The 24,919-nt window shown below is 41.9% G+C and overlaps 1 protein-coding gene across 1 annotated transcript in view; it reads left to right on the top strand.

Annotated features, from left to right (window-relative positions):
* Positions 1-24,919, top strand: part of ADAMTSL3 (ADAMTS like 3) — a 725,891-nt gene that overhangs the window by 537,110 nt on the left and 163,862 nt on the right. The window contains exons 12-16 of the mRNA XM_075345857.1: positions 2,172-2,222; positions 5,419-5,623; positions 6,978-7,125; positions 7,230-7,314; positions 23,640-23,929. Coding sequence (XP_075201972.1) covers positions 2,172-2,222; positions 5,419-5,623; positions 6,978-7,125; positions 7,230-7,314; positions 23,640-23,929 — 779 coding nt within the window. The remainder of the gene's footprint in view (positions 1-2,171; positions 2,223-5,418; positions 5,624-6,977; positions 7,126-7,229; positions 7,315-23,639; positions 23,930-24,919) is intronic.

Raw genomic sequence — 24,919 nt, forward strand, 5'->3', positions numbered from 1 at the left:
AATAGGGGTGACACTGATGCTCACCTGGCAGAAAGTGTGGAGCAAAGTTAACGTTTTAATGCTGGGTACCTAGATTTGTAAGAATCTGAGTGTAGAAGTATTGCATATACAGCTTATATAATACTGATTGTAAAGTGATCTGTACTGCTAATGATTTTTCTTTACCACTGCTAATTCTTTGTTTCTGTAAAATAATATTTTTTATGAGTCACCACTGAGTTGTTTTTACTGTGCCGTTGCAATCCTAAACCTGTTTTATACTTGCTTCCAGGTATCATTTGATGTACAGTCCTGCTATTGTGTATTATATTGATGGTTTTAAAATTAAAGAAAATAATAATATGTTTTCAGTGAAAATTGTACTGTTAATTTAATTTCTAGTAAAGTAGTCACCCTATATGGGGTCCAATAACAATGCTTTTCTCACGTGATACAGCAGCAACTAAGTAAATATTTTAAATGTGTATGTAAAAGTTAATGCTGTCTGATGGTCATTCTGGAAACAATGTTCTTTCTTTTTTGGAAAACGTTTGTGAACCTATATAGAGTTTCTTGCCTTCTTATCTATTAATATTGGTACTTTCTGGTCTTGCCCAAAACTAGGTAGTGTTTGGTCGGATGTATCCAAGCACATTGACAAAATTACACAATCCAAAATTAAGATAACACCACAAATGGCCCTACTCTCTATGGCTATGCAAACAATCAACCCTGCATTTAAACCTATCATAATTCACATATTACTTGTAAAAAACTCCATTGCAGCAAATTGGAAGAAATCAATAATCCCCTCAATTCATGACATCATTCACAAAATGTGTTTACATAACCTACAGTGTATGAGAGGAGTCACGTAATTTCTAATAACCTTTTCACAGCTTATTACAAGAGATGGGAACCCTACATAAATAATTTCCCTTAATCCTGAACTGATATTACTATTATGCCCTACTCCTAGTCGCTCTCTCTCTCTTTTTCTTTCTCTTTTTCTTTCTTTCTCTTTTTTTTCTTTCTCTTTTTCTTTCTTTTCTTTCTTTAATTCTTTTCTTTCTTTCTCTCTTTTTCTTTCTTTCCTTCTCTCTTTTTCTTTCTTTTTTTCTCTTTCTCTCTTTTTGTTTCTCTTTTTCTTTCTTTCTTACTTTTTCTCTTTCTTTTTCTTTCTTTCTTACTTTTTCTCTTTCTTTTTTTCTTTCAATTTTTTTTCTTTCACTTTCTTCCTCTTCTTTCTTTCTTTCTCTCTTTTTCTTTTTCTCTTTCTTTCACTCTTTTTCTTTTCTTTCATTCTCTTTTTCGTTCTCTCTTTTTTTTCTTTCTCTTTCTCTCTTTCTTTCTCTTTTTCTTTTTCAGTTTCTTTCTCTCTCTTTCTTTCTTTCTTCACACCCTGACTTCTAATGTTTTATTTTGCTATACAACTATTACGTTCAATTAATTGTTTGTATTTAACTTTTCCTTCTACAGAATTGTGCTTTATAAATGAGAAATTTTCATTATATTTTAACAGCTACATATTTGTAATTTATATAAATGTTCTCCTCCCTTTCCCTTCCTTTTTCCTCCACTTCTTCCCTTGTTTTCCCAATCAAAAGTTTACTTTCCCATTTCTCCCCTTACATTCCCATACCCGTTACCTATATTGTTTTACTTTATATGTTTCTAATGTATTCCTCAAATATTGTAATGTAGTCTCCTTATTCTTCCCATTACCCAGTTGTAATTCCTGTTTTTGGAATTGAAAAAAAAAAGGTTTACATGTGTTAAATTTGACATTTGTCACTAGATTTGGGGGCAATAAGTCACCAGCATGTTACTTAACTGAAGTTTAGTGTTTCAAACATGCCAATGTCAAGACCAGCCGGTGCGGTTTTAGATAGTAACAAGTACTTGAACTTTACTTGGTAGAAAGTACCATTGGGAGCAGGAGCGTACGCAGTGAGATAATGTGTACTGTACTTGGCTTTGTTTGGCATTGTGTGCTACCACTAGTCACATCTCATTGACTCATTGTAGGAATTATTATATTCCTAATGCCGTAATGACACACTGGTGGTTTCTTGGCCCCAAACCTAGTGACAAATTCTATGTAATGACAAAGCATGCTATGGTGCACATATTAGTGATTATTATTCTTACATATTAGAAATAACTGAAGGTATATTCATTTATGTTTACAGTGATGGCTTTAAGGAGATAATGCCCTATGACCACTTTCAGCCCCTACCAAGGTATGTACCTATAGAAATATTGCTGGTGCACAAGCATCTTCCTAAATTCATTATCAATTACCTTTTTATTACATCATGTGCAATGTATGTTTGATTACTTGAAATATTTTCATAGGGAATGACACTTAAAAATGCATCTGTTAGTCTTATCACCTTTTAATATGAAGGTATATCCACATCTAAAATGGCCAAATTTGGCATTTTAGATGATGATGTCTCAATTCAATATGGCCAATTCAAACTAATAAAAACATGAAATACAGAACAATGAAAGTGAATGTATTTTACATTTGACATGACCAAACTCCACACACAACTAACCAACTCAGCCATATACGGTACTTTCCTGAGAAAGAAGTGGGGTTTTCACAATATTCATAGAAAACGTTTTTTTTTTAGAGTATGTTTTACTTGTATTTTCTTATTTCGGCAGTGCTATACACTTAAACTCAATGCAATTTTTTGTTCTCTACGTTCAGTACTAAATGTTTGAAACTCTTGTATGGCAGAACAAAGTAATCTCAGTTTACAACCTACAGCCTGGGGAAATAATGTCTCCAATTCTATTAATAGGTGGAGGATTGGAATCACAATACTTTTGTTCTCTGGATATGACAAGAACAAAACATTAACGCATACAATTAGCATAACAGATGCCCCTCACAATTTACTAAAAATTAGGGCTGCTTGCCAACTGTAAGATAATAGGTGTGATTAGAAGTTTTAGTTTGTCCTTTGCGTACTAGTAACTTTGTCAGGTCCTCTGTGTCGGTACCTGTGATCCTGCCTGTAGCAGAACCTGACCCCATCCTGTGAACAAGTACCTGTTCTGTGTCCCGGAAGCCATCTTGTGTACCTGAACTCATACTCCAGTCTCTACATGAACCTTTACCCATCCTGCCAGACTACATCCGGTGGCTCCGACTCCACCTTGTTTGTTGCCTTTTCAGACTCTAGCCTCAGTCTTGCCTTTTGCCAGTCCAGACTCCAGACTGTAGCTCCGGTCCTGTCTTGCCTGTTGCCAATCCAGACTCCAGCCTGTGACTCCGTCTCCATTTTGCATGTTGCCAGTCCAGACTGCAGACTATGACTCCCACTCCATCTTGCCTGTTGCCAGTCTAAATTACATCATGTGACTATGACTCTATCTTGCCTGTTGCCAGTCCAGACTCCAACCTGTGACTCCAATCCCATCTTGCCTGTTACCAGACCAGATACCGGCCTATGGATCCAACTCCATCTAGCCTGCTGCCAGTCCTGACTCTAGCCCATAGTCCAGACTCAGTCCTGTCTACCACCATTCAAGTCAGTTGCTGCAGACTCAGGGACTGCCTTGGAGTGGTAACTGACGGCTTCCTGCAGCACAAGCTTAACCTCACCTCCAGAGGCTCTAGAGAAGACCATATAGCCACTTAGTCATGCCCTTCCAGGATAATCCCGCGCTCCGTAGTTCAGTGGATCCACTCACCCATTTCATTACACGCCCGCTTCTGCCGCCATAACAGGGATATGTACTAAGGTGAACATTCCTAGGTTATATACATGATTTCAACACACACACACACACACACACACACACACACACACATACACATACATATATATGTGTATATTAAAGAAAACCTGACTGGATGTCAAACCAGTGGCATGGCTGTACAGATCCTAGTACAATAATGAAAATGATAGTGTGTCACCCCAGGGATGCTGAGCCTCTTCAGGGATGCCACAGGGCTTCTTTGATGCGGCAACAGGCAAAGTCAGTTTTTATGTTATATGTCGTGGCGCCACTCACAGTTTGCAGTCAGGGATGTGGATGACCGCTGATGCAGGTTTTACGAGCGTCTGGGGTGCATGGGGGTCTGCAGCCAGGTAATGTAGCCTCCCGTGAGTGAAGCAGGCCCCAGGGGCTCGGGTGAGCAGAGAAGCGGGTCCAGGAATAACACTGACTGAGTCCAAAAGTCTTTAATTGATTTTTATTCACTTCAGTTGTTAAGATGAGCTGACCCGGGCGATGCTGTGATTAACCAGGTATAAACCAGGGCTCCTTCGGACCAGTCGGAGGGTAACCTATTACCTCGCCTTCCTAGCACTTCTTTATTCGGATAACCCCTGACTTGAAGTACCACGGGGTCCATCCAGGGAGTCGCAACTGCCTTTTCTCCCCTGTGTTTGGCCCGTTTGTCGGCAGCGTGGATCAGGTGAGATGGCTTCAAGCTCTGTCTCCTTATGGGTCCCTGCGTTGCTGCTGAGGCTCGGACTCTGAGAAGTTGGTGAGGTACTTGTAGTTCCCCTCACCGACAGGTTTAGCAGATAGTTAAACTGGAGTCTGCTCTAGGAACCTGTTCCCCGTACGTGCCTAGTCACCGGTAACCTCATCCGGACTTTCCGACTGACTGACTGACCAAGTGACCGTTCTCCCCCGCTAATGGTTACAACCCTCGTGCAGGGTCTGACTAGTGTGCGCGCGCGTATCCCCTAGCGACCGCCGCTCACCACTGCCAGACTGGCTCGCTCCACTCTTTTCCTGACAACCTCTGCACTTTAGCTCTCAGCCTCTCCGCTACACCCCTTGAAAATATTTGAAAGCTAGCCCCCTCTGGAGACTACCCAAGGGTCCCCTCTAAAGGTGTGGGAGACCTGGTTGCTATGTGTCTGTGCGTACACACCTTGTTCTGGCCCTTAGGATTACCTGGAAGTACTGTCCCAGCATGGGTGCAGTACTCAGTGGTGCCTGACCGGGTCAGGGGCGCCACAATAGCTTATTGTCATCACTTAGAATCCAACTTTAAACCCATATGCAAATGAGCTTGTAAGTGCATTGGGCTGTGTTTATACACTTTTATGCTAATTTGCATTTAGCCTTAAAGCTAGATTTATCAGCACTGGCAAATCTGCTTACTACAAAAGACATATAATTTTTATTGTACTAGTACCAATGAAGGACCTATTAATTTTTTGTTGTCTTAAAACCTAAAAAGCCATACCACTAGTGTCATAAGTAAAATCATCCTTATGGGTTCATTTTGAATACTTCCAAAAGTAAAACTTGCAAATTAATTACCTACATCTGGGAAGAGCAACCGGTCCGGGCCTACTGGGCATTCTGGATTTGCACAGATTGCTGATCTTTAACTAACATTAATCCGTATCCTTCATAAACAGTATTCATTTGCCTTTCACCTATTGTGTGTTACAGGTGGGAGTATAATCCGTGGACGGCATGCTCTGTTTCTTGTGGCGGTGGTATTCAGAGACGTAGCATTGTGTGTGTAGAGGAAACAATGCACGGAGAGATACTTCAGGTAGAGGAATGGAAGTGCATGTATGCTCCCAAGCCAGCCGTCATGCAGACCTGCAACCTCTTTGATTGTCCTAAATGGATAGCTATGGAATGGTCACAGGTAATTAGTACAGACTTACTTATAAGGCATTTCTCTTTCTATCTCCTTCTGACATCAACACTGGTCTTCCTTCTTCCAGTCTTGAAGAAGAGTCTGCAGATATGAGATGCATCCAATTCATTAAGATGTGCCTGAAGATATGAGTGAATGGGGGGCATCTTTTGATCTGCCTTTGCCCCAGATACCTTCCTAATTTCACTATAATTTACTGCACTATATGACATACTGTAAATGATAGGAAGTCTTTTGGGATGCATTAGGTCGCTCCAGTTTCTCTTTCACCTATCCTTACTTGAAAGAAGTACACTGCTCACATTAGGCTTTGTGCGCACGCTGCAGATTTATCGCGTTTTTTATGCATTTTTTCAGTTGAGACATATCACAAAACCTGAAGGATTTCCTGATATCAGCAAAGTGAATGAGAATCCCGAAGTCTCTTGGACACGTTGAGTATTTTCTTGGTGGAGATCTAAATCTGCAGCACGTCAATTCTGTCAGCGTTTTTGCTGCATATTTCACACATATCAATGAATGGGAAAAATCTGCACTAAAAGCATGGGAAAAATGTACATTTTTGCCTTTGCGTTTTTCCTGCCAAGAGATGCAGAAATTTCTCCACAAAATACTTTACATGTGCACATACCCTAAAACAACAATAGATGAAAAATTGCTTTAAATTTTTCATAAAAGCCTTATTGACTTTCCCCTTTTAAATGTATTTAGTTACTGATGAATTACTAAAGGTGTTGTCCACTACTTTTACATTGATGGGCTATCCTTAGGAGAAGTCATCAATGTGTGATTGGCCAAGGTGTGACACCCCGCACCCCCACCGATCAGCTGTTGTCAGAGGTGCCAGAGGCAGCAGGCAGCCAAAAATGCTCAGTTCCGGAGCTTCCCCTTCATCTGATAGCAGCGGCCGGGTACTGCACATCCGAATACTATTGATTTGAATGAGAGGTGGATGTTGAGTACCTGGCCGCGGCCTCTATCAGAAGCTGGGCAGCTCCGGAACTGAGCCCCTGGCGGCACAATAACAGCTGATCGGTGGGGGGTGCCGGGTGCAGATCCTGTCCGATCAGTCATTGATGACCTATCCTAAGGATAGGCCATCAGTGTAAAAATAGTGGATATCCTATTTATTATCTCAGGTGTTTTTTCGTGTCATCCGTCTTAGTTTTATTGGAGCTGTACGTTATTACTTCTGTCTCCTGTTACCAAAGACTGCTTTTTTCACCTTTAATGTAGGCTAAAAGCTAAGGAGCTGTGCTGGCTACATTCATATTTTTATATTGGAAATCATAGAATAAATCTGAGTAATCAGTATTGACTCCAGGTTTCTGTATTTATTCAGTGCACTGTGACATGTGGAAGAGGCTTGCGTTATAGGGTAGTACTATGCAATGACCATCGTGGACAACACACCGGAGGCTGCAACCCTCAGCTGAAGCCGCATATAAAGGAGGAATGCATTGTGCCTGTCCCATGTTATAAACCCAGAGGTACAATTCACACTCAATAAATGCGCTCGTCATTTTACTTGTATCTGGTTGATTAGTGACATGTCTGCCAGGCATTGAAGTGCAGCATTCTGTTTGTCTGCTAGAAAAGTTCCCTGTAGAAGCCAAACATCCGTGGCTAAAACAAGCACAGGAACTCGAGGAGACTAGAACAGCATCAGATCAGCCAACGTAAGTAGAATTTCTGTTTATCCCAGTAATCTCAGCAGGATTAGAACATTCTCCAGAAACTTTGCTTTTCTTCAGAAAATAACAATGTACAGTGTGTTAGCTTCTCTGTGCGCCATACAGACCTGTCTGCGGAACACGTCACTTACTGCAGCCATTCGGTGACACACAGGGTTCTGCAAACTTCAGGGTATAGAAAAAGGTATCTTAAGATTTGTATATTATGAAAAAATAATCTGCAAATCATTATTCTTTATGCAAATAATAAAATAATTAAACAAGTGGTAATAGTTAAATGGTAGTTGTCATCAAAAAATGTCATTGTTTAAATCAGGGTTTTGTGTTAATATTTATTACATTTTGCAGGGATTTTTTAGAAATTAGAAATCTTGATATTTTTATACTTGCCACCGGGATTTTTTTAGACTTCCTAGTATTTCAGGAATGCACATGTACATTGACAGCAATGAACAGAGTCAGATCTTATATTTTACATTGATGCATCTAATTATTATGTGCAAAGGTCATTGTAAAAAGAGAGGGAGCAGCTGTGATATCACCTACTGTGATTGGTGGATCTTGTATCATCAGCCTTGTATAGAAATGTTACCTGTCGTTGTATTTCTGCCTTTGATGATAAGGACCCTGCTGAAAGGGCAGGAAGTAATAGTCTTAATTAGCCCCAATGGCCAGTGTCAAAATTGTAAGATTATTTATTTTGTTTGTTTTATTAATATAGATTGTGGTTTAAAAAACACAATTTTTTTATGCTTGTAACTCAATAACCTCATGTAAACATCAAATCATTTTTGGATTCCCTTTTATAAGGGCTCTTTGGAGATGTAAATATACTATAAGTTACTCAGTGCCAGTCATAAAGTACTAATACATTGGAATTCATTAAAACCAAAAAAATGAGGCAGAGCATAAATTAATATACCATATTTTTCCGCTTTATAAGACGCACCTGATTATAAGACGCACCCCCAAATTTGGTGAAGGAAAAGATATTTTTTTTTTTAATGTTAAATGGGGTCTGGCTTATAATACCAGTGTCTGTCTAACAAATCATATAGGGTATATGTCCCTCATAGCCCCCTCATCCTAAAATTATCCTCCTTAATTTGGATATGGCCCCCTTATATTGAATATAGCCTCCTTGTGCTGGCACACGTCCCCCCGTGATGCCACATATCCCCCATTGATGGCACACATCCCCTATTGATGGCACACGTCTCCTATTGATGGCACACATCCTCTAATGCTGGCACACATCCCGCTGTGCTGGCACACGTCCCCTATAGCTGGCACACGTCCCCTAGAGCTGGCACAGGTCTCCTATAGATGGCGCATGTCTCCTACTGCTGGCACAGGTCTCCTAGAGATGGCACACGTCTTCTACAGCTGGCACAGGTCTCCTATGGATGGCACACATCCCCTTGTACTGCCCATGGCCCCCTATGGATGGCACACGTCCCCCTGTGCTGCCCATGGCCCCCTATGGATGGCACATGTCCACGTGTGCTGCTCATGGCCCCCTATGGATGGTAAAGGTCCCCCTGTGTTTGCTATAGCCCCCATGCTGCTGCCCATAGTAAAATAAAAAACTCTTTACTTAACTTCTCCAGTGTTGTCCTCCCGTGTCTACCTCCATGCTGCTGAGCTCCTGCACTTCCTGGTTCTCGGTGCCAGTCATGTGATCGGCACAGCAGAGTGACATCATCTCTGCGTGCCTGATCACAACGGCAGCAAGGAGACTGGGGAGACACCGGAGATCAGCTCTGGAGAAGGTAAGTAAAGCTTTTTTATTTTAGGATGGGCAGCAGCATGGGGGCCATATCTAACACAGGGGGGGAATGTGCCATCAAAGGGGGGCGCAGGCACATATAATATGCGCCACTCCCCCAGCCCATCACCACGGTGCGGTTTTAGCACCATGGTGATGGACAGCGGCAGTGCATATTATATGAGCGGGAGCAGGAGATCTCCCGCTGCCTTCTGCAGCCTCCACCAACCTGCCTCAGCCCCAAGCACTGCTCCAGAGCTGCCCCCACCTCCCCTGGGGACTGCAGTATATAATCCGTATTTTTGAATTATGAGACGAACCCCCTACTTTCCCCCCAAAGTTTGGGGAACAAAAGTGCGTCTTATAATGTGAAAAATACGGTATGTGTAGTAGGAGCACGTTCACACCATGGCCATTTCATAGAGAAAACCCTCTATAAAAACACAAAATGAGCATAGACTCTATAATAAAGTAAATGAGTTAATAGTAAAAGTACATGTAAATGACATAGGATTCTTGCTTAAAACTATTTGATCAGAGAGTAAAAGTCATCCCAGTCAGATTATTTATTTTTTTTGGGGGGGAGGGTTATAAAGATTGTGATATAAAGGATAAAATGCCTATTTATTTATTTTAAATGATTGTAACTCAAAAACTTGATTTAAACAATAGATAACTTTCTGTCTGCACATTCCCCATATAGGAGCTCTTTGGTAATGTAAATATACTGTAAGTTACACAGTGTCAGCCATCAAGCACTAAGGAATTTTAAGGTACATTGAATTCATTAAGACTAGCATTTTATTCACCAGTCTTAACCTCTTCACAACACATGATGTACTGGGTATGTCATGGCTCATGTCAGGGGAATCAGCGCTGGCTGCTGTGGGCAGATAGCGGTGAGTCTCACACATGTCAGCTGATTTGAACAGCTGACATGTGCGGCTTTCAGGCGCAGGTGTATTGCGGTATGATAATCCGTAAGATGCCATAGCTACATAGCATTATATTAACCCCTTAACGACCGCAGGCCATACTGGTATGTCTTAACCCATCAAGGTGTAATCACATTTGGTTACTGCGGGCAGCCGGCAGTGATTCCTGCACATATCAGCTGATTTGAACAGCTGACGTGTATGCCTCACATGCAAGGGGGGATCCAAGATCCACCCTCGCATGTTAACCCCTTAAATCGCGCTGTCAAAATGTGACAGCACAATGTAAATGCCCGCTGCGGTAAGTGCGCACTCACCCCCAGCCATCTGAAGTCATGTGACATGATCATGTGGAGCCAATGGTTGACATGGTAGCACAGGGTCATGTGATGACTCTTGTAGTTATCATGACTCACTTTCGCTTAATGCAGGCAGAGCGCCGTGTGTAATAGGGGAGCAGCATTTCAGCAGATCAGAGCTGTGCAGCTGTGATCTACAGAAATTAACAAGCAATCAGACTGCTGATCCTTATAGCCCCCTTGGAGGACAAGTAAAATAAAAAAAAGTTTTTAAAAAGTTTTTAAAAACATTTAAAAAATAAAAAAACCTAAAAGTTCAAATCACCCTCCCTTTCGCCCCATTGAAAATTAAAAAATAAATAATTTACACATTTGGTATCGCCGCGTTCAGGAATGCCCGATATATTAAAATATAAAATCAATTAATCAGATCAGTAAACGACGTAACAACAAAACAATTCGAAATGAAAAAATTACGTTTTTTGGTTGGTGCAAATTTTGCACAAAATGAAATAACAGGCGATCAAAACGTAGCATCTGCTCAAAAATATTGCCATTAAAAACGTCACCTCGAGACGCACAAACAAGCCATCAATGAGCCCCAGACCCCAAAAAATGAGAACGCTATGTGCCATTTTTTTGTGATTTTTTTTTTAACCCCTTAGATAAAAGTAAACCCACACGTTAGGTATCTACGAACTCGCACCAACCTGACGCATCGCACAAACACATCAGTGTTACCATATAGTGAACACGGTGAATAAAATATCCCAAAAACCATTAGGCAATCACACTTTTTTTGCAGTTTTTCCGCACTTGGAATTATTTTGCCGTTTTCCAGTACACCATATGGTAAAACTTATGGTTTCATTTAAAAGTACAACTCATCCCTCAAAAAATAACCCTCATATGGCAAGATTGACAGAAAAATTAAAAAGTTATGGCTCTCATGAAAAAGGGGAGCAAGAGAAAAATGGAAAATCGCCCAGGGGTGAAATGGTTAAAAGGACAGAAATGATTTTACTTGTAACAGTACTGGTGGTATTGCTTTTTAGATTCTAGCAAAAGATAAAAATTATACTTTTATTGTACAATAGTAATGTAATGTGCAGGGCTGAAAAATCCAATTTACCTAAAGTGCATCAACAAGCTTGATAGTGCACTTCCAGACTAAAGGGTGCTTTAGACGCTGCAACATCGCTACGATGTATCGTTGGGGTCACGTCGTTAGTGACACACGTCCGGCGCCGTTAGCGACATTGCAGCATGTGACACCAAGGAGCGACGATCAACAATCACAAAAACATCAAAAATCGTTGATTGTAGACACGTTGCTCCTTTTCATAATATCATTGGTGGTGCATGCCGCTGGTTGTTCGTCGTTCCTGCGGCATCACACATCGCTATGTGTGACGCCGCAGGAACGACGAACATTTCCTTACCTGCGTCCACTGGCAATGAGGAAGGACGGAGGTGGGCGGCATGTTCCAGCCGCTCATCTCCGCCCCTCCTCTGCTATTGGGCAGCCGCTCAGTGACGTCGCTATGACGCCGAACGCACCTCCCCTTGAAGGAGGGATTGTTCGGCGGTCACAGCGACGTCGCTGAAAAGGTATGTGTGTGTGACGCTGCCGTAGCGATAATGTTCACTACGGCGGCGATCACCAAATGTCGCACGAACGACGGGGGCGGGAGCTATCGCTAGCGATGTCGCAGCGTGTAAAGCACCCTTAATTCCACATGACTTCTGCTTAATAGGAACCTGTCACCTCAAGCTGCCCAAATCATGGGGGCATGAATCAGATGCTGTCTGTACAATTGCAGTCAGGTATATATTTCTCTGAAATGCTCTAACTTTTCAGAGAAAATATACTTTACAGATCTGGGGCCCATAGGTATAACAAGACTAGTCTTACACCGCCCCTAGTCAGCTTCTCCCAGCTTCTTCAGGACATTGGAAAGTCTTTTGTACAGTGAGAAACCTATCAATCACCTCAAGCAGCACTGGAAGAAGAAGCTGACCAGAGGCGGCGTAGGACTAGTCTGGTCTCCAGTTATGGTCCCCAGCCTGTTCTTTAAAGTATATTTTCTCTGAAATGCCATGGGGTTCAGAGAATAATATACATGACTGCAAACATGCTGTCAGGATCTGATTCATGCTGACCACAGTTTTGGCAGCATGAAACAGGTGACAGGTTCCCTTTAAATCTATGATTTCTCAGTTACAGGATGTCAGATTCCTACAATACACATCTCACACTGGTAACTCCTTTTATTCAAAATAATCCCTGGAGGCAGATTCTCAGAAAAATCAGGGTCCGTCCCATAGATCTTAACAGCTCATTTACATATAAGAAAAACATGGATTAGGGTATGTGCGCACTAGGCGTTTTTTTCACGCTGCGTTTTTATGTGCGTTTTTGTCTCAAAAAACGCACCCACGGCTAAAAAACGCGACAAAAACGCATGCGTTTTTGCTGCGATTTGGTGCGTTTTTTGGTGCGTTTTTGCTCACTGCGTTTTTAATCAGTGCACAATGCCATTAAAGATTGTTGAAAAAAAAAAAAAAAAAGTCTGATGTCATTTCCTTCTTCAAAATGTTCATTGTATGCAGGAGAGCAGACAGCTGCAGAACTAGTGTATGCAGGAGAGCAGACAGCAGCTGGAGAACTACAAGGCTCAGCATCCTCCATTCACTAGTGTATGCAGGAGAGCAGACAGCAGCTGCAGAACTAAAAGGCTCAGCATCCTCCATTCACTAGTGTATGCAGGAGAGCAGACAGCAGCTGGAGAACTACAAGGCTCAGCATCCTCCATTCACTAGTGTATGCAGGAGAGCAGACAGCAGCTGCAGAACTACAAGGCTCAGCATCCTCCATCCAGGACTGTATGCAGTTTTTTGCCCAAAAAGAAAAAAAAAATGACATGGGCTTCGCCATATTTTTGTATGCTAGCCGGGTACAGCAGGCAGGTACGGGCTGCCCCCAACCCCCAGCTGCCTATTTGTACCCGGCTGGGAACCAAAAATATAGAGAAGCCCTTTTTTTTAATTATTTCATGAATTTCATGAAATAATTAAAAAAAAAAATGACGTAAGCTTCGCCTAATTTTTGAGTCCAGCCGGGTACAACTAGGCAGCTGGGGATTGGAATCCACAGTGCAGGGTGCCCAAGCTTTCTGGGCACCCCCACTGCGAATTGCAGTCCGCAGCCACCCCAGAAAATGGCGCTTTCATAGAAGCGCCATCTTCTGGCGCTGTATCCAACTCTTCCAGCTGCCCTGATGCCGGTTGGCTAGCTGGGTAATAATGGAGTTAGGGCTAGCTGTATATTATCAGCTAGCCCTAAGCCCGAAATTCATGGTGTCACGCCAATATTAGACATGGCCACCATGAATTTCTAGTAATGATAAAAAAAAAAAACACAACACACAGAAAAATATTTTTATTAGAAATAAAAACACAACACAATTAGTGACTCCATCTTTATTGAAATAAAGAACCCCCCTCTGCAGTAATCCTGGGTCAGGGTCCCGCGCCGTCCTATCCGGATCCAATATCATCTGATCGGTTTGCTGGAAGGCAAAGCGATCAGATGATGTGTCAGGTTAAACTACGTGAAGCACATCACACATCAGCTGATTGTATAAAAGCCGATTATACAATCAGCTGATGCATCAGTAGAAAAAAAAAAATAATACTCACTTATGTGCTGTGCTGATTACCGGCAGCTCCTGCAGCGATCGATTGGACAGGAGTCTGATCCTGTCCGATCGCTGCAGGAGCTGCCGGTAATCAGCTGATGAAGTCCCCTGACGGCAGGATCAGCTGATAGCCGGCCGGGCGTGAAAAAGCCGGCGAGACTACGATCAGCTGATGCGTCAGGTGACTGCATCAGGTGATCCACCGCCAGGTCCTGCAAGCAAGGTCCTGCCCCGGGGAGACTGCACACAGCCAGAGCGGCGGTACCGAGACAGGGGCTGGGAGCGGGCATGGCACCGGGACCCTGCAGACAGGTGAGTATATATGACATTTTTTTTTTCTACTGTTCACTTTTGTTTTCGCCGCTGCCTCCACCTCCCGCCCAGACATGGCGCCGCACGGAGCTGACATGCACAGGACGGGAGGTGGACGCAGCGGTGACGGTACCGGGAGGATTAATGCTTCCGTGTTTACCAACAGAAGGAATCCTCTTCCTGTAGACGTCACTTTACTACCCACCCCTTGCGTTTATAGCTGCGTTTTTAGTTATAGAAACGCGGCTATATGCGTTTTTCATTGCGTTGTTGAACATCTCATTGAACTCAATGGGTGAAGAACGCAGTGAAAAACGCAGAAATAATTGACATGCTGCATTTTTGTGGTCACCACAAAAACGCAGCTACAAAAAAACGCTGTGTGCGGACAGCACTTATGAAAACCCATAGACATTGCTGGGGAAGCAATGTCACTGCGTTTTCAGCACAAAAACGCGGTAAAAACGCCGCTAAAAACGCGGCAAAAACGCCTAGTGCGCACAAGGCCTTACTCTGAAATAAGACATCGGATTGCATATATCAAGGTATCATTTTATTCAGGTTCCTAGGACCTACGTGCCCATATAGACATCTCAGGAGGGTTGATCGTACTGACAGATGCCTTTTAAGATATGCCTTTTTTATTAAGAAGCATGTTTCTTAATACATTATAAATACACAAAAATGTTTAGTGGAAATTTTAGTAAATGTGTAGTTTTCACAGGAATCAGCCCCCACCCCACACCCTCCAGCACTTTATTTTATTAACAATTTATTTCACAAATATAGCATGCACTATAATTTACATCTTTTTTTCTGCAAGAAAACTGGTAGGTAATCATCAATGAATTCATATATTTTTATGAGGCTTCTGCAGGCAACTGCAATATGTATGAGGAAGAACAGAACTGATACCAGCACGTCCAGCATGGTCAGACACGCAACTAACTAAACCGTTCTCTGCTCCGCTGTACATATTATAGACTACTGTAGTCTCATTAGAGCTGCATTATTACAGAAGTGTATGGTAACTGTTGTGAGACCATGACACTTATACTTCTATTTTATTTGTTAGCAGGGTCACCCTTTAAGTTCCTGCAGCTTTACCACAAAAATGTAGTTTTACATGGTGTCTATTGATAAGAACATGATGGGTTTTTCAGGGGAGGCCACACTCCTGGTCACCACCTTCTTCTCTATGCCTTATAGATGGGTATCCTGATCAGGGGACCCCATCCGTTAAGGCTACTTTCACACATCCGGTTTTTGCTCTGCGGCACAATACGGCGCTCTGCAGAAAAACCGCAACTGTTTTTTTTGCCGCCAGTTGCGTTTTTTTTTGCATAGACTTACATTAGTGCCGTATTGTGCCGCATGGGCTTGCGTTCGGTCCGGTTTTTGCCCCATGTGGCAGATTTAGCCGATGCCGCGGCCGGATGGAACGTTGCCTGCATCGTTTTTTGCTCCAACAAAAAAAACGCATCGCGCCGCCGCATGCGGTTTCTTCCACTGCGCATGCTCAGTAGCGTGCCGCAACCGGAAAAAAAACGGACGGGCCGCATGTAAAAACTTATGCAAAGGATGCGGTGTTTTCGCCGCCTCCGTTGCATAGGTTTCACAGCTGGATTGAGCCGCACTGCTCAAACCGGATGTGTGAAAGTAGCCTAACTTAGAAATTATTGATAGAGTATTTGAAAATGAGCTTTCCAGATAAGATCTCTTCTTTAAAGTGTACCTATCATTTTGCAATAGTTTTTACACATGGTACCTGATGCATAGTGTTGATGATCGTTGGCTTTCTGGGTCCTAAGACCCCCACCAATCAGTCAAAACATGCTAGATAAGTGTTCAGGCTCAAGAATGGGTCGGTACATTTATTATCAGAAAGCTATGTACAGATGCATAGACTTACAATTGAGACCATAGACCACTATGTGCAACGCATGAAGGAACCATGCATTTCAGAGTATTTTGACTAATCGTGGGGGTCTCAAGACTGATCACCTCTGATAAGCAACAGTATGCAAAGCCTATAATAAATAAAAAGGTTTACAGAATGATAGTTACACTTTAAAGAAGAAACATTTTATGCAGCAGCACAAGATCCAGGACTTTTCTATATACAGTCATAGATTGCAGTTTTCAGACATTCCCTTTAATTGTGTTTGCCTGTCCGGCTGATGACCCTTCATTGTTCATTATTTCTACTGTTACAAACTTTCCAAATGCAGATAGCGGTCCTTATTACAGACGTCTATGTAGACATGGCGATCCATGAGTCAACACAGCTGTGCTAACTATGAAGGAGGGGACAGGGCATCCAAACCGAGGTCAAAGTAAGAGCACACACAAAATGGTTTCCTTTTTGGAGTAGGCTATGTACACTACTCAACCAATTACAACAACAAAAAGGAAAAGTTACGGAATTATGGAAATCACAAGAGCGATAGACATGTTATTGATATGCAAATGATGAAAAAATGGAAGCAAATTTTTCAAAAGATCTCAGTTTAACCTTCGTCCGGCTGAATAGGTACAATTGTAACTATTCCCTTTTTAAATTGCAATAATTTATTTTTTTTTCGAAAAGCCGTAGAGGGCTGAAATTTCGTGACATCTCAGCAGTTTTGGTCCAGAATATATTGGCCGAATTTCAATAAAATATCTCCACCCCCTTCCGAGATAAGGGGTCGAGAAATTTTGGCAAAATTATGCAGGCTGACAAAGGTTAATCAATATTGAGTATGAGTGCCACGTGCAGAAATATACGCACCTACACGGCTTGGCTGCTACCAGTGAGGGTATTAATGGTTGTTGGAGTATATTCTGCTACGCTAAATGCACTTAAGCACATAAATCATCAAGATTGGTTTCTGATTTATTTTTTTTAAAACCAAGTCAGTGATGCACATTGCATCATGTAAAACAGATTAGGGGCAATTTAATATGAAAAAACAACATGATAGGTTCCCTTTAAGTTCCCACGAGTCGTCCATTTCTTTGCCAGTGCATTCCCGAACTCTGTTTACACATGTCTTTTCATGGCATTGTCTATGGGGTCGCCAGACCAATCTCAGGCTATTTTTCCTCCAAAGCAAAAAGATGTCATACCTGAAAAGGATAGATCATCATGTAAGCCTCCATTGACTTCTTCCTTTGCTTCATTATAGCCTTTGATAGCAGTACTATGAGATCAGTGTTTGTCATTATGACAATGAAAGGCCTCATGTTGCCTATGCTACTGTCAGCATCCTGCATGAAAAAATGTGCTACCATGGCCTGCAGCATCTCTGGATTTGCCTCCCATTGAGAACAACTGGGTCGTCAGTGGTTGGTAATAATAAAGGGAGCTGCCAGCAGTGAATCTTGATGATTTCTGTGCCTAAGTGTATTCAGCATAACAACAATGAAAAAATAGCATGCCAAGGTGTGTAAGTGTGAGTATTTCTGCATATGGCGCTCATACTCCATACTGAATAAATTGATTTGTTTTGAAAATTTTGTTTCCATTTTTTTCATCATTTGCATATCATTAACATGTCTATCTAGCTATCTATCTATCTACCGAATGTTGTGGTGTTTTATTTGCGTGCGCACAGCAACACTTTAACTCTTGAGTTTGACGTTTTTAGTTGAAATGCTGCTGTGCCCAGGCAAATAAAGCGCCACTTTTGGTAAATTGTTGTGTCGTCCTGTTATTTAGGGACCTGAGGATGTGCTCTTCCCCAGTCTTACATAATGGTTTGCTATTTAGAATACTGCTGCTTTTCACCATTGTATGTAAATATCTATGTACCCTGTTTTTCCAAAAATAAGCCTTTCCCGAAAATAAGCCCTAGTTTGATTTTTAGGGTTTATTGGAGTAGGCTTTAAATATAGGACCTACTCCAAAAATAAGCCCTAGTTAGTCAGCGCTTTCAGTGCTAGGTTATGTCACGTGACGCTAGGTTATGTCACTAACATCACAGAGACATAACCTAACGCTGGAGGCACTGGAATAGCCATAATAGCTCCTAAATCATTCTGCCGCTTCATCCCGCCATAGCAGGTTAAAATCTGCTCACCTGCTTCCGAGTCCTGCCTCCTGAGTGTTGTCACCTGGTTCCTGCCTCCTGCGTGCTCCTGCGCTATGGTGTTTGCTTGTTTGCCACTCCCAAGTTCCTCCTCCAGAATGCTGCCTCCTGGGTCCCACCTTGCGGCTAGTGCTTCGCTATGGTGTGGGCTTGGCTGCCGCTCCAGGGTCCCACCACCTACCTCCTGAGTGCCGCTTCTTGGATCTCGCCTCACGGCCGGCCCTGCTCGCTCCTGCAGAAGCAGCCACGTGTGACGTCACAACCACCGTTCCCGAGTCCCAATTCAGACTCTCACCTTCTGCCCCCTCCTGGCTGCCACTGCCACACAAAGTGCCAGTAAGTGTTACCATAAGAGACACTGACACTGCACCAGCAATTGTGAATGTAACTTAGGGTTAAAGCCTGCTTTACACGAGACGACGGATCGTGCGATTTCACGATCAATCGTACCCACCCTCTTCGTTTGTGTGTCATGGGCAATTGATTGCCCGTGGCGCACAAACTCGTTAACCCACCGTCACACGTACTTACCTCCCGGGCGACGTCGCTGAGGGCGGTGAACTTCCACTTCCTGAAGTGGGAGGGATGTTCGGCGTCACAGCGACGTCATGCGGCGGCCGGCCAATAGAAGCGGAGGGGCGGAGAGAGCGGGATGTAAACATCCCGCCCACTCCTTCCTTCCGCATCGCCGGCGGGAGCCACGGGATGCAGGTAAGCGATGTTCATCGTTCCCGGGGTGTCACACGGAGCGCGTGTGCTACCCCGGAAACGATGAGCAACCGGCGCCATTTTAAATAAACGAGATTATGAAACTGAGCGACGAGTACACGACTCACGATTTGTGAGCGATACTGCGTCGCTCGGAGGTGTCACACAGCCCGACGTCGCAAGTGATGCCGGATGTGCGTCACAAAAACCGTGACCCCGACGATCTATCGCACGATAGATCGTCTCGTGTAAAGCACCCTTAAGGTTACTAACACTAAAGCTGGCCATACATCTTCAACCTGAAGCTGGCCATATACCTTCCAGGTAAATTGAAGCATAAATATGTGATTGTTGTTCATGGAAAAAAATAAGTCCGCCCTCAAAAATAAGCCCTAACTCTTTTTTAGGTAACAAAAATAATATAAGACCTTTTCTTATTTTTGGAAAAACACAGTATTGTCTATCTATTAATCTACTTTTTAATTGCTAAGCTGGTATATTAAATTCATAAACAGGGAGGCTGTTGGCCCCTGGGATATATTGGCTACCCAACGGCTGAACATTAATCTCTTTAAAGCCGGTTTATGCATCTTTTTCGGTCTGAACAATCATATGTTGACATTAGTCAACCTATTTCTATATTACTCATCTTAGTGAAAGAAATCATTGTCCCTCCACCTCAGTATATTCGGTCGTTACTCATCTTCTAGTATCCACATGATACCATCTGTCTTAGAATGAAATTGCCATGTAGCTTCTTGTGTCTTGGAGAACTGTATGTCTCATACTTTATAGGCAATTTCACTGGCTTTCCTCAGCATCTGCTGTAATTTCAGAACATCGATACAGTACATTACATCTGTCTAGAGCAGGTCTTTTGTGACTATGAGCAGCATAGGAATAAGTCCGGCTCTGCTCCAAAGTACAGACGCGAGCATTGCCAAACCAGCCGCGTGCTAGATAAATACCTTGGCCTTTGCGGTCTACCACGGCTAGTGTCCCACATTTATATAACTGTACAACATTCAAAGAGGTTTTTTTCAACTGGCAGAATATAATATGACTTGCTGGAAGAGCAGAGCCAAGAAAAATGTGATCCTGACCTTTTTTGTTTTTAGTTGTGGAATGTGATGACAGTTGAAGCCCATCATGATTGCCCCCCCGGGGTCCTCTATGTTACTCGTGTGTTCACCAACCTTGTGTATTATTTCTGAAATCATTTTTAGAACGCTGAATAGTTAAATAATTTCCTAGATCCATGATAAATCAAGTTAGGTGGTTGAACCACGCTGAAGGAATTGCTTTGGTGCAAGTACAGTAGAATATGATGACATTGAAATAAATGAATTTTCCATCATCACGTTTGTCCCTGTCTATCATAACGAGGTAGAAGCCCCCATGAAATGCATCTATCATAAACCATTCAAGAGTATGAAGTCATAGCTGAAATATATACTAGAAATCACTTTTTCCAGTTCATAGTGGAAAGTATAATTAACAGCCCATTGATGGCAAATGAATGGCGACCAGTGAATAGGGCACAGGGTGCAAGAATCATACCACTGCCCTTTACAGGTCATGAAAGTTGAAGAATCTGCATGACCCCCCTCACTACAAAGAATCATCATGCTCCTGTCCATCACAGGCCATTAAGTCATGCCATAACTCCCTTCACTACACCGTAGTCTACACGCTATGGGTTGCAAAGGATTTCAATTTTCCTTTTATTACAGGCCATAACAATGTTCCCTCAGACGCCTGTTTACAGCTTATAAGTTCCAAAGATCAACATTGCCCCCTAAACTACAGGACACAAAATGCAAAGATTTATCATGAACCCTATCTCAATGTAAACCTAAAGGGAATTTAGCTGCCCACTGGCTGGATTATCTCCTCCAGGTATGCTTGATTTTGAAACGGTGTTTCAGAGAAAAACAAACTTTAACAGACAAAGGGACTGAGCCGTGTTGTGCACTAGTCAGACAGGCAGGTCCATGGCGGCTTGTCCCCGCTTGTTGATAGTGACTGACAGGTCTCTCCCTATATGCCACAAGCAGAAATATATTATGCAATACTGTTTATTCATTTATCAAAAGACATTTGACATTTATCAGAAGTCACACACACATTATAATATAATTCATGATAGGACAATGGATCTGTATTAGATCACAAGGGAAAATGGGAAATACTTCGATATAATGGTCACAGATCAATAGACATTTGCAAAGGCAGAGGCAAAGTTTTCATACAAGAATCTATATCCCATATAGAGAGTGCATGTGCTTTAAATCATAGGGGCTTCTTTATACCAATGCCCAGTATTAAACCAACACTGTTCCCAAGATAAAGACCCCGACGTACGTTTTTTTTTTTTTTTTTTTAAAGATATATTATATCCTCAGAAGATAGTAAACCAACTGCTTCCTAAGGCGGGATCTGCCACCCCTGAGGAAGCATGTGGACAGAAACCAGTCAGTCCTGCGCAGCAGGTGGGGTGAAGCTGCAGGGAACCTGCCAGTACAACTAATCTTCAGTGTGGCTATGCTTTTCTATGAAATACCAAAGCGTTTCAGAGTCAAACATACCTGGCTAAGATAATACAGCCAATGCCTGATATATGCTGCACACAGATTGGGCAGTATTTATCAGCTCTCAGGGTCACTTTAAGGTCTTTAGTAAAAGGAGCTCAACAATTCTTTACACCTTACCTCGTTATTGACTCCATTATCATCAGCTAATGGATCCAAAGACCTACCGTATGTAATTTGCTGCTGAGGGTGACACAGATATTGGATTTACAGTTTCTGTGTGGCGATCAATAAATTATTAATATACTTGTATAATTACTTCTTAGTTACCATTCTGTACAAGAACAAACTGTTATCTTTTACATAAAATATTTTGTCTAATTTCATGAACCTGATTAATCAAGGGCTCGTCATTATTTAGCCAGAATGGATTATGGCTCCGAAACCACTTCTTCCTTTGTCGAGCCTGTACCGCATGGGTGCAAACAATTGTATTTTGTGCCCATGTGCCCTCCAGACTGCCCACTGACAGCACACTGACCACGAGGTTTAGCACATGATGGAGGCATTGCATTATCGCTACCTGTTATTTGGATGAGCCATTGAATTCATTGAGTGCAATGAAATATCAGATCACATACTGACACCATCCATTATGACATTAGTTTTTAACAAATCTATTGCAAATATTACTGAGGAAATTGAATTGGGCCTTTCATGTTTTTTTTAACTGCAGAAGTTGAAATTGATGTAAATAATTGGCATATGGATGACATATGGATATACATAACAGACAGGCTATGCTCAGATCAGCTTTTTTTTATGTTCCTGTATTTTTTGAAAACAGACAGTAGAAGAACTAATGTTAATCAAAGTGTTCTCTCACATGAATATTTTTCCACATAGACTGATGGACTGTCTCATCTATTTTTCCATTGAAGTTAATGGGTCTGGTTAAAAAAACTTAATGTCATATTGACACCATCTGAATAACACACATTACAAAGATTACATAGAAAAATGAATTGGCGCTTCTATTATTTTTATAAATTTAACTGATGCCATATAGATGTCAAAAATGGACATATGGAGGACATATGAATATGACACACAGAATGCCATGCGGATGAAAAATCGTTAATTTTTTGGAAGATAAACAGTATTTTTCATAGCCTTCATGAGCCGGCAACAGGGGAGATAGGGAGATAAATCCCTCCCTCTAAACCGCAGCGCTGGCCCTTCCCTCCGCAACTGTGGTCTGATCGCACGATCGGACCACAGTCGCATGACACTCGGCTCCCGCTGTGTTGCGAGCGTGAGTCGAGTGTAATGCGGGGACTCGCAGTAATCCCTGTGTGGCATCAGCTTTACACAGACAATCCTTTTATTTACTGTATATGAAAAAGTAAGTACTCCCCTCACATGTTTGTAAATATGTTGTTATATCTTTTCATAGGACAACACTGCAGATATGACACTTTGATTCAATGTAAAGTAGTCAATATACAGCTTCACCCTTAGCATTTTCACTGGACTGTCTTCTTTCATACTAAGCATGACGTATTGTCATCATTGCACAGCATTATTTCTTGCATGTCTGGTTACATTTATACTGTTTAGCATTTGCCCACCCACAGCCATGATCCACATAGTGTATAAGCTTTCATCTTCCTTGTAGTGATGTTACAGAGAAATGTAACACAGTAGCTGTTTTCTCCATAGATTACAACTAAATACTGTGTGTCCTAGGTGGAGGATAATCTGAAAAAATCCTAAACTCTTTGTAGAACTCTAAATAGACCAATAATGCATAGACAACAACTAGACTGGACCATAAATGTGAACCTGTGGAGGAGAAAAGTTGTTTCTGTTGAATTTCATTACTTGTATCTAGGTAGAACAATAGATACAAAGATTACAATCTCATTACATGTGAACTGCAAGAAATATAATAGTGTTATTTCCAATCATCTATTCCTCCAGGTTCATCCCAGAAGCATGGTCATCATGCAGTGCCACATGTGGTCGTGGTCTGCAAGTGAGAGAAGTCAAGTGTCGTATTTTACTGACATTTACTCAGACTGAATTAGAATTACCAGAAGAAGAATGTGAAGAGGAAAAACCCATTGTTGAAAGAGCATGCTATCTCCCACCGTGTGACGGTGAAGCCGTGGATCAAGCAGTAGAGCTTCCCGCACAAGAGGAGGATTCAGCCGAGATGTATGACTGGGAGTATATCGGGTTCACGGCCTGCTCCAGCAGTTGTTCAGGAGGTAGAGGCATTGTTACATGTATGATCAAATATAATCTATGGTCCCATTACTAATGTGTTATTTTCATGTTCTCTCCACCTGGATCTGGAGACAGATGAGTTTTAGACCAGTTTCTACAGACTTCTAACTTTCAATATTATCGAGAAATCTTCACCATATTTTCTATAGTCCAGTTTGACCCTAGTTCTAGCAACTTTGTGCCCTTACATGAACATTAAATTATTGATTCAGCCTTTATAATGCTTACCAATTCTTGCAGACCACATTCCCACAACCCACTCATTTGTTGTGGAATTTACTACTGACTATACATAATGGAGGGGTACATTCAGTTTACTTAGGATTTCATACTTCATCCTTGGCAATCAAAATAGATTACATTCTTTTCCTGTAAGGCTAGTTTCACACTTCCGGCTTTTCGACGCTTTGCCGGATTCGGCGCACTCCAGTACAGTGTATACAGTACAATGGCAGTGCAACAAGCTACGGTCACATGCTGTCATGTGACCGAAGCATGTGACCCGGAAGTTGCCGTGCTGCCATTGTACTGTATACACTGTACCAAATCCGGCAAACTGGTGAAAAGCCGGAGGTGTGAAACTAGCCTAAAAGAAAACCCATTCTTTGAAAAGGACCTTCCACCACTTCTCACATATCTACTTCAGTAAATAATTTTGTGCCTCTTATTACCCAAGGAATTGTAACACACATTTGATCAATGTATTGACAATTTTTCTGGATAAATTGTAGAGGAATGGCACATTACAGAGGTATTTTAAGATATTATTGCTAATACAGTCTTTGTAGATTTTGCCACGTTTTCTGCATTTGAGTGATTTGTTCTCCAGATTTATTTAGTCCACAGAAGATCATCTAGACATGATACAATTGTAGTGAGGAATTTAAACAAAAAGAAGATATTAAAACAAAAAGAAGACATTAATTTAAGACATTTGTTTATATACCCACCCTAATAAAAGAGCAGTAAAG

This window comes from Anomaloglossus baeobatrachus, chromosome 4 (assembly GCF_048569485.1).
Source record: "Anomaloglossus baeobatrachus isolate aAnoBae1 chromosome 4, aAnoBae1.hap1, whole genome shotgun sequence".
Lineage (NCBI taxonomy): Eukaryota > Metazoa > Chordata > Amphibia > Anura > Aromobatidae > Anomaloglossus > Anomaloglossus baeobatrachus.